The 12,422-nt window shown below is 38.3% G+C and overlaps 1 protein-coding gene across 1 annotated transcript; it reads left to right on the forward strand.

Moving 5' to 3' along the window:
• Positions 1-1,661: 1,661 nt before the first annotated feature.
• LOC133062884 (olfactory receptor 2M2-like) lies at positions 1,662-2,745 on the forward strand. The gene has a single exon (XM_061152238.1). It carries the CDS (start codon positions 1,810-1,812, stop codon positions 2,743-2,745), a length of 936 nt encoding a protein of 311 aa, XP_061008221.1. The 5' UTR covers positions 1,662-1,809.
• Positions 2,746-12,422: the final 9,677 nt, after the last annotated feature.

The following is a 12,422-nucleotide window of genomic DNA, read 5'->3' on the forward strand; positions in this document are numbered from 1 at the left end:
GACTACCCTCTTGAAGTATTTGATTAAATTCCTTATTTTAAAGATAAGGAAAGTGAGACACAGATAATAAATGATGCAGCTAGGCTTGAATTTGGGTATCCTAGCCCCTGATACCCTGAGGTGTCCCAGTGGTAAAGTATCTCTCTGCCAGGGCAGAGATGCAGGAGACATTGGTTCAGTCCCTGGACTGAGAAGATCCCTTGGAGGAGGACATGGGAAGCCACTCCAGTCTTCGTTCCTGAAAAATCCAATGGACAGAGGAGCCTGGAGGGCTACAGTCCATTGAGGTCAGAAAGAGTCAGGCACGACTGAGTAACTGAGCACACATGCAGCCCCTGATATGTGCCCTTAGATACCAATCTACACTGTCTCTTAGCTATGATGATAAATAATTATATGTGTGATGTGATTAGGGACTGTAGGAATGTGGATAGGAAAATTGCTTCTTCTTCAGCTTTCAGTATATTGATAATTCTGAGCAGAAATAAAAGCAAAGGTTCAGCTGTGTGGAGAAACCATGAGAACATACATTTGACTGGAATTTGGGTTATCTGTTTTAAATTAATGGAATCTAAGGTTTCTCTTTTTTGGAGAAGGAAATGGCAACCCACTCCAGTATTCTTGCCTGGAGAATCCCACAGACAAAGGGGCCCGGTGGGCTGCAGTCCATGGGGTCACAAAGAGTCGGACACGACTGAGCAACTAACACACAACACACAAGTTTTAAAAAGTATCTTGGACCAAGTCATGGAAAATCTAAAATTCTAAACTGAAAATTTAAGCTTTATTTGGTCAAAAAATATAAGCTTTATTTGGTCCAAGTGTCTTGGACCAAGTCATGGAAAATCTAAAATTCTAAACTGAAAATATAAGCTTTATTTGGTCAACAAGTTTTAAAAAGTATCTTGGACCAAGTCATGGAAAATCTAAAATTCTAAACTGAAAATATAAGCTTTATTTGGTCAAAAAGGGAATATTGATGGCCTCCTGGCAGATAATTATGTAAGTCTAGGAATTTCTATTACTCCATTTATAAGTATACATACTTACTCAGTTGCTCAGTGAAGTCCAGCTCTTTGTGACCCCATGGACTATAGCCGGCCAGGCTCCTCTGTCCACGGGATTTCCCAAGCAAGATTACTGGAATGGGTTGCCATTTTCTATTCCAGGGAGTCATCCCAATCCAGAGATTGAATCCGTGTCTTTTGCATCTCCTGCATTGGCAGGCAGTTTCTTTACCACCTGTGCCACTTGGGAAGCCTGTTTATGATGGCACTTAGCCATAAAAAGTAAATCAATGGGATATTTCATTAAAAATTTGAAAAGTAATTCATTTCTGATTTTCAAAACTAAATTGAGTGAATTAATTTGGCATTTCTTTTGCCCAAATCTATAAGAGTTAATAATCAGGGTCCATGACTATCAGAAATAATATATACATTTTGAGGTTCAAATTTGTAGAAAGTAGATCCATTGTTATGATAAAATTCTCCAAGTAAAAACAAAGAATGAGAAAAAAGAAAGAAAAGAAAGAAAGAGGAAAACAAGGTGAATCCAAGTGAGGCAAAGAGGGACTGAAGTGGATCATTTTTTTTTAATATTCTTTATTTAACACACTTCTAGGCAAATGCTAAATAATATGTAGTTAAATACTTCTGATGAGTTAATAGCACATATTGTGAGAGTCCAATGTTGAGGGGAAAGATATAAAATTTTAGATCCACGTATTTATACAAGACAGGTACTGAGTGTCCGTTGTTCTAATCCATTTGATTTGTTCCCCAGCCCTGTTATATTTCTTTTAGAGGCATGGTGGGTGGGAATGCATCATCAGTAACTGATTTCATCCTTGTGGGACTCTTTCCTGAGTTTCAGCATTCCATTGTTCTCAACTTTGTGATCATTTTAATCTACACCCTTGCTTTCCTGGGAAACCTACTTCTCATTGTCTTGATTTGGGGGGACTCTCAGCTCCATACACCCATGTACATTCTCCTCAGTCAACTCTCCCTCATTGACTTGACATTAACTTCTACCATTGTCCCGAAGATGGCCTCTAACTTTTTCACAGGGAAAAGGACCATATCATGGATTGGCTGTGGAACGCAGAGTTTCTTCTTCCTGATGTTGGGAATGTCAGAATGCCTCATCTTGACTCTCATGGCTTATGATCGCTACGTGGCTGTCTGCATCCCACTGCGTTATCCCACCATCATGAGCCCCAGGTTCTGCCTGCACATGGCTGCTGGATGTTGGATTGGAGGCTCCATAGGTTCATTTATCCATACAGTCTACCCTATGCATTTTCCCATCTGTGGGTCAAGGGAGATCCACCATTTCTTCTGTGAGGTCCCAGTCCTCATTAAGCTTTCCTGTGAAGACATGTCAGTGTACCAGTTAGTGGTGGTGGTTACAAGCATTGTACTGCTTGTTGTGCCTTTCAGTCTCATCATAGCTTCCTATACACTCGTCTTCCTCACTGTCCTCCGTATGAACTCTGTCAAGGGCAGGAAAAAAGCCCTGACCACCTGCTCTTCCCACTTAACTGTGGTAAGTCTCTTCTTTGGCCCAAACATATTCATTTACATGACTTTCACTTCCTCACACAGTCCAGAGCAGGACCAGGCTCTCTCTCTTTTCAGCAACATCCTCACCCCCATGCTGAACCCCCTTATCTACAGCCTGAGGAATAAGGAGGTGGTGGCAGCACTCATGAAGTTGATGGGGAGATGTGGGGTATCTTAATAGATAAGGAACACTTCTCAGCTGTGAAAAGAACATGCTTGTGACCATGGACTAAACTACAGTTCAGAGTTTAAATCCCAAGGTGTTGTGTGGTTCAGGAAACCAAGGTGATTGCAACCCTATGTAAATAAAACTTTTCATGTGTGATTTCCAGGTTTCTAATGGAGGTCCTTAATTTTTCATGGGGGCATTATTATGTTAGGAAAAATTCAAGAAAATTAGTTTACATGTTAAGTTAAATATTATTTGAAATATATGACATTATTAGAAAATTTCTCTAATAAAATATAAATTCACTATGGACCTCAGATGAACTAAAATCCCATTAGTTGGCTTACTATTAAAATTAGCAAGATAAGTTGAAGTACAATAAATAAAAATTATTTTAAATGAACCAGGTTTAGGTGATTTTCAACATTTAATATTAAAATAAACTGGTATCTTTTATAATACAAGATGCTAAGGAAAGGTGCATTTTAAACTACGAGATGATGAGATAAAGTCATTTAAATATATATTAGGTGTTATAAGCTCATATCCTACTGTATAAATATCTTATTGCATAGCTGACTCATAATTAGTTACTAAAATCACCATAACTAAATGGATACAAATTCCATACTGTAATTTAAAAGAGAGGAATTATGCTCACTTCGGCAGCACATATACTAAAAGAGAGGAATTACACCTAAATGTAGAATACTGAACAATTGGGGAAATTATGAGATGCTGCCCTTCTGCTGTTCTCTCCCCAACACTTTTCCCTTCTCTTGAATGAAACCTCAGGAACTCTCCAGAGTTGATTTGCTTCCCCTTAAACAGTGAAAATTCCTTGTTCATTTTAAGCTACAAGAGTAGCCTAAATTTAATAACTTTAGTGAATTTTCTTGAGATATGTATCTATATTTTAGGAAAACACCTTCTAGAACTAACACCCAAAAAAGATGTCCTTTTCTTCATAGGGGATTGGAATGCAAAAGTAAAAAGTCAAGAGATACTTGGAGTAACCGGCAAGTTTGGCTTTAGAGTACAAAATGAAGCAGGGCAAAGGCTAACAGATTTTCCAAGAGAACGCACTGGTCATAGCAAACATCCTCTTCCAACAACACAAAAGACAACTATACACATGGACATCACCAGATGGTCAATACCAAAATCAGATTGATTATATTCTTTGTGACTGAAGATGGAGGAGCTCTATACAGTCAGGAGAAACAAGACCTGGAGCTGACTGTGGCTCTCATCATGAACACCATGTTGCAAAATTCAGACTTAAATTGAAGAAAGTAGGGAAAACCACTACACCAATCAGATATGACCTAAATCAAATCGTTTATGATTATGCTGTGGAAGTGACAAATACATTCAAGGGATTATATCTGATAGACAGGGTGCCTGAAGAACTATGGGTGGAGATTTGTGACACTGTGGAGGAGGCAGTGATCAAGACCACCCCCAAGAAAAAGAAATGCAAAAGGCAAAATGGCTTTCTGCGGAGGACTTACAAACAGCTGAAAAAAAGAAAAGAAGCTAAAGGCAAAGGAGAAGGGGAAAGATATACCCATCTGAATGCAGAGTTCCAAAGAATAACAAGGAGAGATGAGAAAGTCTTCTTAAGTGATCAAGGCAAAGAAATAGAGGAAAATAATAGAATGGGAAAGACTAGAGATATCTTCAAGAAAATCAGAGATACCAATGGAACATTTCATACAACGATGGGCACAATAGCAGACAGAAACAGTATGGACTTAACAGAGGAGGAGATATTAAGAAGATGTGACCAGAATCCACAGAACAGTACAAAACAGTTCTTGATGACCCAGATAACCATGATGGTGTGATCATTCACCTAAAGCCAGACATCCTGGAGTATGAAGTCAAGTGGGCCATAGGGAAGTATTACTATGAACAAAGCTATTGGAGGTGATGAAATTCCAGCTGAGCTATTTCAAATCCTAAAAGATGATGCTGTTAAAGTGCTGCACTTACTATGCCAGAAAATTTGGAAACAGCAGTGCCACAGGACTGGAAAAGGTCAGTTTTCATTCCACTCCCAAAGAAAAGCAATGCCAAAGAATGTTCAAACTGCTGCACAATTGCACTCAATTCACATTCTAGCAAGATAATGCTCAAAATCTTTCAAGCTAGATTTCAACAGTACATGAACTAAGAACTTCCAGATGGATTTAGAAAAGGCTGAGGACCTAGATATCAAATTGCCAAAATCCACTGGATCATAGAAAAAGCAAGGGTATTCCAGAAAAACATCTACTTTTGCTTCATTGACTACACTAAAGCCTTTGACTGTGTGGATCACAACAAACTGTAGAAAATTCTTAAACAAATGAGAATACCAGACCACATTACCTGCCTCCTAAGAAACCTGTATACAGGACAAGAAGAAACAGTTAGAACCAGACATTGAACAATGAACTAGTTCAAATTGAGAAAGGAGTATGTCAAGGCTGTATATTGCCACCCTGCTTATTTAACTTATATGCAGAGTACATCATCAGAAATGCCAGGCTGGATGAATCACAGGCTATCAGTCAAGATTGCCGGGAGAAATATCAACAACTTCATATATGCAGATGACACCACCCTAATGGCAAAAGTGAAGAGGAACTAAAGAGCCCCTTGATGAAGGTGAAAGAGGAGAGTGAGAAAGCTGGCTTAAAACTTCAACATTTGAAAAACTTAGATCATGGCATCTGATCCCATCATTTCATGGCATATAGATGGGAAAAAATGGAAACAGTGACAGACTTTATTTTCTTGGGCTCCAAAATCACTGTGGAAGGTGACTGCAGCCATGAAATTAAAAGACACTTGCTCCTTGGAGGAAAAGCTATGACAAATCTAGACAGTGTATTTAAAAGCAGACACATCATTTTGCCAACAAAGGTCTGTCTAGTCAAAGCTATGTTTTTTCCAGTGGTCATGTACAGATGTGAGAGCTGTACCATAAAGAAGGCTGAGGGCTGAGCAATTGATGCATTTGAACTGTGATGTTGGAGAAGACTCTCAAGAGTCCCTTGGACTGCAAGGAGATCCAACCAGTCCATCCTAAAGGAGATCAGTCCTGAATATTCGTTGGAAGAACTGATGCTGAAGCTGAAGCTCCAATACTTTGGCCACCTGATGAAAAGAGCTGACTCATTGGAAAAGACCCTGATGCTGGGAAAGACTGAGGGCAAGAGAGAAGGCCATGACAGTGGATAAGATGGTTGAATGGTGTCACCTACTCAATGGACATGAGTTTGAGCAAACTACAAGAGATCAGGAAGGACAGGGAAGTGTGTTGTGAATATATATATATATATATATGTTCAACAAAAAGGAAATGTCTCTGTGTGTTTCAATATAACATATGGTAAATCACTAGGCAACCACTAAATGGATAAATCAGAAATTTTAAATAACAGGAGAATATAAACATTCAGTTCAGTCACTCAGTCATGCCTGACTCTTTGCGACCCCATGAACCGCAGCATTCCAGGCCTCCCTGTCCATCACCAACTCCCAGAGTCCACCCAAATCCATGGCCAAATGGATATAAAAACAAGACCCCTATATATGCTGTCTACAAGAGACCCACCTCAAACATAGGGACACATACAGACTGAAAGTGAGGGGCTGGAAAAAGATATCTCATGAAAATGGAGACCAAAAGAAAGCAGGAGTAGCAATACTCATATCAGATAAAATAAACTTTAAAATAAAGACCATGATGAGAGACATAGGACACTACATAATGATCAAGGGATCAATCCAAGAAGATAAACAATTACAAATATATATGCACCCAACATTATGAGCACCTCTATACGTAAGGCAAATGCTAACATGTATGAAAGGGGACGTTAAGAGTAACACAATAATAATGGGGGACTTTAATACCCTACTCACACCTATGGATAGGTCAACCAAACAGAAAATTAGCAGGGAAACACAAGTTTTAAATGATACAATGGACCGGTTAGATCTAATTGACATCTAGAGGGCATTTCACCAAAAAAAAATGTATTTCACCTTTTTCTCAAGTGCACATGAAACATTCTTCATGATAGATCACATCTTGGGGCACAAATCTAGCCCTGGTAAATTTTTAAAAATTGAAATCATTTCAAGCATCTTTTCTGATCACAATGCAGTAAGATTAGATATCAACTACAGAGAAAAAACTATAAAAAATACAAACATATGGAGGCTAAACAACACACTTCTGAATAACCAATATATCACAGAAGAAGTCATAAAGGATATCAAAATATGCACAGAAACAAATGTAAATGAAAACATGACAACCCAAAACCTATGGGATTCAGTAAAAGCAGTGCCCAGAGGGAGGCTCATAGCAATACAAGCCTACCTCAAGAAACAAGAGAAACATCAAATAAACAGCCTAACTTTACACCTAAAGCAACTAGAAAAAGAAGAACAGAAAAACCCTAAAGTTAGTAGAAGGAAAGAAATAATAAAACTCATAGCAGAAATAAATGAAAAAGAAACAAAGGAGACTATAGCAAAGATCAACAAAACTAAAAGTTGGTTCTTTGAGAAGATAAACAAAATAGACAAATCATTAGCCAGAATCATCAAGAAAAACAGGAAGAAGAATCAAGTCAATAAAATTAGAAATGAAAATGGAGAAATCACACAACAGACAACACAAAACTACAAAAGATCATAAGAGACTACTGTGAGCAACTATATGCCAATAAAATGGATAACTTGGAAGAAATAGATGAATTCTTAGAAAATATAACCTTCCAAAACTGAACCAGGAAGAAATAGAAAATATGAACAGACCAATCACAAGCACTGAAATTGAAACTGTAATCTAAAATCTTCCAACAAAGGCCCAGGACAAGATGGCTTCACATGTGAATTCTACCAAAAATTTAGAGATGAACTAACATCTATCCTACCCAAATCCTTCCACAAAATTGCAAAGGAAGGTAAATTCCCCAACTTATTCTATGAGGCCACCATCACCCTAATACCAAAACCAAAGACACCACAAAAAATGAAAACTACAGGCCAATATCACTGATGAACATAGATGCAAACATCCTCAACAAAATTCTAGCAAACAGAATCCAACAACATACTTAAAAGATCATACATCATGACCAAATGGGCTTTATTCCAAGGAGGCAAGGGTACCTTAATAGTTGCAAATCAATCAATGTGATACACTATATTAACAAATTGAATGATAAAAACCATGATTCTTTCAATAGATGCAGAGAAAGCCTTTGACAAAATTCAACACCCATTTATGATTAAAAAAAAAAAAAACTCTCCAGAAAGCAGGCATAGAAGGAACATACCTCAACATAATAAAGGCCACATATGACAAACTCACAGCAAACATTATCCTCAATGGAGAAAAATAGAAAGCTTTTCCTCTAAAATCAGGAACAAGACAAAGGTGCCAACTCTCACCATTACTATTCAACATAGTTTTGGAAGTCCTAGGCACAGCAGTCAGAGAAGAAAAAGAAATAAAAGGAATCCTGATTGGAAGAGAAGAAGTAAAACATCACTGTTTGCAGATGACATGATCCTGTATATAGAAAACCCTAAAGATACCACCATAAAATTGCTAGAGCTAATCAATGAATATAGAAAAGCTTCAGGATATTAAATTAATACACAGAAATCCATTGTGTTCCTATACACTAACAAGGGAAAAATAGAAGGAGAAATTAAGTAAACAATACCATTCACCATTGCAATGAAAAGAAAAAAATACTTAGGAATAAATTTACTCAAAGAAACAAAAGCCCTATGTATAGAAAACTATAAAATACTGATGAAAGAAGTCAAAGATGCCAGAAATAGATAGAGAAATATACCATGTTCATGGACTGGAAGAATCAGTATAGTGAAAATGAGTATACTACCCAAAGCAATCTATAGATTCAGCACAATCCCTATCAAGCTACCAATGATATTTTTCACAGAACTAGAATAAATAATTTCACAATTTGTATGGAAACATGAAAACCTCGAATAGCCAAAACAACCTTGAGAAAGAAGAATGGAACTGGAGAAATCAACCTTCCTGACTTCAGACTATACTACAAAACTACAGTCATCAAGACAGTATGGTACTGGCACAAAGACAGAAATATAGGTCAATGGAACAAAATAGAAAGCCCAGAGATAAATCCATGTATCTGTGGACACCTTATCTTTGACAAAGGAGGCAAAATATACAGTGGAGAAAAGACAATCTCTTTAACAAGTGATGCTGGGAAAACTGGTCAACCACATGTAACAAAATGAAACTAGAACACTTTCTAACATCATACACAAAAATAAACCCAAAATGGATTAAAGATCTAAATGCAAGACCGGAAACTATAAAACTCCAAGAGGAAAACATAGGCAGAACACTCTCTGACATAAATCACAGCAAGATCCTATATGACCCACCTCCCAGAGTAATGGAAATAAAAGCAAAAATAAACAAATGGGACCTAATTAAACTTAAAAGCTTTTGCACAATAAAGGAAACTATAAGCACAGTGAAAAGGCAGCCCTCAGAATAGGAGAAACTAATAGCAAATGAAACTGACATAGAATTAATCTCCAATATATACAAGCAGTTCATGTAGCTCAATACCAGAAAAACAAACAACCCAATCAAAAAGTGGTCAATAGAACTAAAGAGACATTTCTCCAAAGAAGAGATACAGATGGCTAATAAACACATGAAAAGATGCTCAACATCACTCTTTATTAAAAAAGAAATGCAAATAAAAACCACAACGAGGTATCATCTCACACCGGTCAGAATGGCCATCATCAAAATGTCTATGAATAATAAATGCTGGAGAGGGTTTGGAGAAAAGGGAACCCTCTTACACTGTTGGTGTGAATGGAAACAGTTACAGCCACTATGGAGAACAGTGTGGAGATTCCTTAAAAAACTGGGAATAGAATTGCCATATGACCCAGCAATCACACTGCTGGGCAGAACTGAAAGAAGCATATGTACCCCAATGTTCATTGAAGCACTGTTTACAATAGCTAGGACATGGAAGCAACCTAAATGTCCATCAGCAGACAAATGGATAAGGAAGTTGTGGTACATGAAGTCGCTCAGTCATGTCCGACTCTTTGCGACCCCATGGACTGTAGCCCACTAGGCTCCTCCATCCATGGGATTCTCCAGGCAAGAATACTGGAGTTGGTTGCCATTTCCTTCTCCAGGGAATCTTCCCAACCCAGGGATCAAACCCAGGTCTCCCATGTTGCAAGCAGGCACTTTAACCTCTGAGCCACCAAGGAAGCCACAATGGATATTACTCAGCTATAAAAAGAAAAGCGTTTGTCAGTACTAATGAGGTGGATGAAACTGGAGCCTATTATACAGAGTGAAGTAAGTCAGAAAGAGAAACACCAATACAGTATATTAACACATATATATGGAATTTAGAAAGATGGTAATGACAGTCCTATATGCAAGGCAGCAAAAGAGATGCAGATGTAAAGAACAGAATTTTGAACTATGCGGGAGAAGGGGAGGGTGGGATGATTTGAGAGAATAGCATTGAAACAAGTATATTACCATATGTAAAATATATGACCAATGCAAGTTCGATGCATGAAGCAGGGCACTCAAAGCTGGTGCTCTGCTGTTTATAATAGCCAGGACATGGAAGCAACCTAGATGCCCATCAGCAGATGAATGGATAAGGAAGCTGTGGTACATATACACCATGGAATATTACTCAGCCATTAAAAAGAATTCATTTGAACCAGTCCTAATGAGATGGATGAAGCTGGAGCCCCTTATACAGAGTGAAGTAAGCCAGAAAGATAAAGAACATTACAGCATACTGACACATGTATATGGAATTTAGAAAGGTGATAACGATAACCCTATATGCAGAACAGAAAAAGAGACACAGAAATACAGAACAGACTTTTGAACTTTGTGGGAGTATGTGAGGGTGGGATATTTCAAAAGAACAGCATGTATACTATCTATGGTGAAACAGATCACCAGCCCAGGTGGGATGCACGAGACAAGTGCTCCGGCCTGGTGCACTGGGAAGACCCAGAGGAATCGGGTGGAGAGGGAGGTGGGAGGGGGGATCGGGATTGGGAATACATGTAAATCCATGGCTGATTCATATCAATGTATGACAAAACCCACTGGAAAAAAAAAATAATAATAAAAAAAAAAAAGAACAACAAAAAAAAAAAAGCTGGTGCTCTGGGACAACACGGAGGGATAGGGAGGCGAGGGAGGTAGGGAGGAGGGTTCAGGATGAGGGGACACGTGCACCCATGGCTGATTCATGTCAATGTATGGCAAAAACCATCACAAAGTTGTAAAGTAATTATCCTCCAACTAAAATAATTAATTTTTAAAAATTGTGGTGTTACTGTTTATAATAGCCAGGACATGGAAGCAACCTAGATGCCCATCAGCAGACGAATGGATAAGAAAGCTGTGGTACATATACACAATGGAATATTACTCAGCCATTGAAAAGAATATATTTGAATCAGTTCTAATGAGATGGATAAAACCAGAGCCCATTATACAGAGTGAAGTAAGCCAGAAAGATAAACACCAATACAGTATATTAATGCATATATATGGAATTTAGAAAGATGGTAATGATAACCCTATATGCAAGACAGAAAAAGAGACAGATGTACAGAACAGACTTTTGGACTCTATGGGAGAAGGCAAGGGTGGGATGATCTGAGAGAACAGCATTGAAACATGTATATTATCAAGGGTGAAACAGATCACCAGCCCAGGTTGGATGCATGAGACAAGTGCTCGGGGCTGGTGCACTGGGATGACCCAGAGGAATGGGATGGGGAGGGAGGTGGGAGTGGGGTTCAGGATGGGGAACACATGTAAATCCATGGCTGATTCATGTCAATGTATGACAAAAACCACTACAATATTGTAAAGTAATTAGCCTCTAACTAATAAAAATAAATGGAAAAAAAATTGTGGTGCTAGAGGAGATCCTTGAGAGTCCTTTGGACTACAAGGAGATCAAACCTGTCAATCCTAAAGGAAATTAACCCTGAATATTCAATAAAAGTACTGTTGCTGAAGTTGAAGCTCCAATATTTTGGGCACCTGAGGTGAAGAGACAACTCACTGGAAAAGACTGTGGTGGTGGGAAAGAGTGAAGGCAAAAGAGAAGGGTGCAGCAGAGTATGAAATGGTCAGATAGCCTCACGGACTCAATGGAAATGAAACTGAGCAAAACCAGCGAGATAGTGAAAGATAGGGGTGCCTGGTGTGCTACCAGCCTTGGGGTTGAAAAGAGTTGAACACGATTTAGCAGCTTAACAACAATGACAACAACAACATGGCTACTTAAAAAGAGATTCATTTCCACCAGCAAACAATGTTCCATATAAACTCTGAGAATTAATAAAGCTTTTCTCATTAAACACAATGATATATTAAATTTATTGCCTGAACCTTACCTAGATTATCCTGGAAATTGCAATAACCTATCCTCTCAGAAAGCTAATGCAGCTATGCTCAAAAGTAATGTTGCCTGACTTTTGCTGGTCAGGTCTTTCCCTGGAATGAAATTCTGAAATGGAGTGTTACATGTGGAAAGTTTATGGGGGTGTCCTCCAGAGATAAACCCATAGGACTGGCGCAAGGCAGAAAT

The sequence above is a fragment of the Dama dama genome, chromosome 9 (assembly GCF_033118175.1).
Source record: "Dama dama isolate Ldn47 chromosome 9, ASM3311817v1, whole genome shotgun sequence".
Taxonomy (NCBI): Eukaryota; Metazoa; Chordata; class Mammalia; order Artiodactyla; family Cervidae; genus Dama; species Dama dama.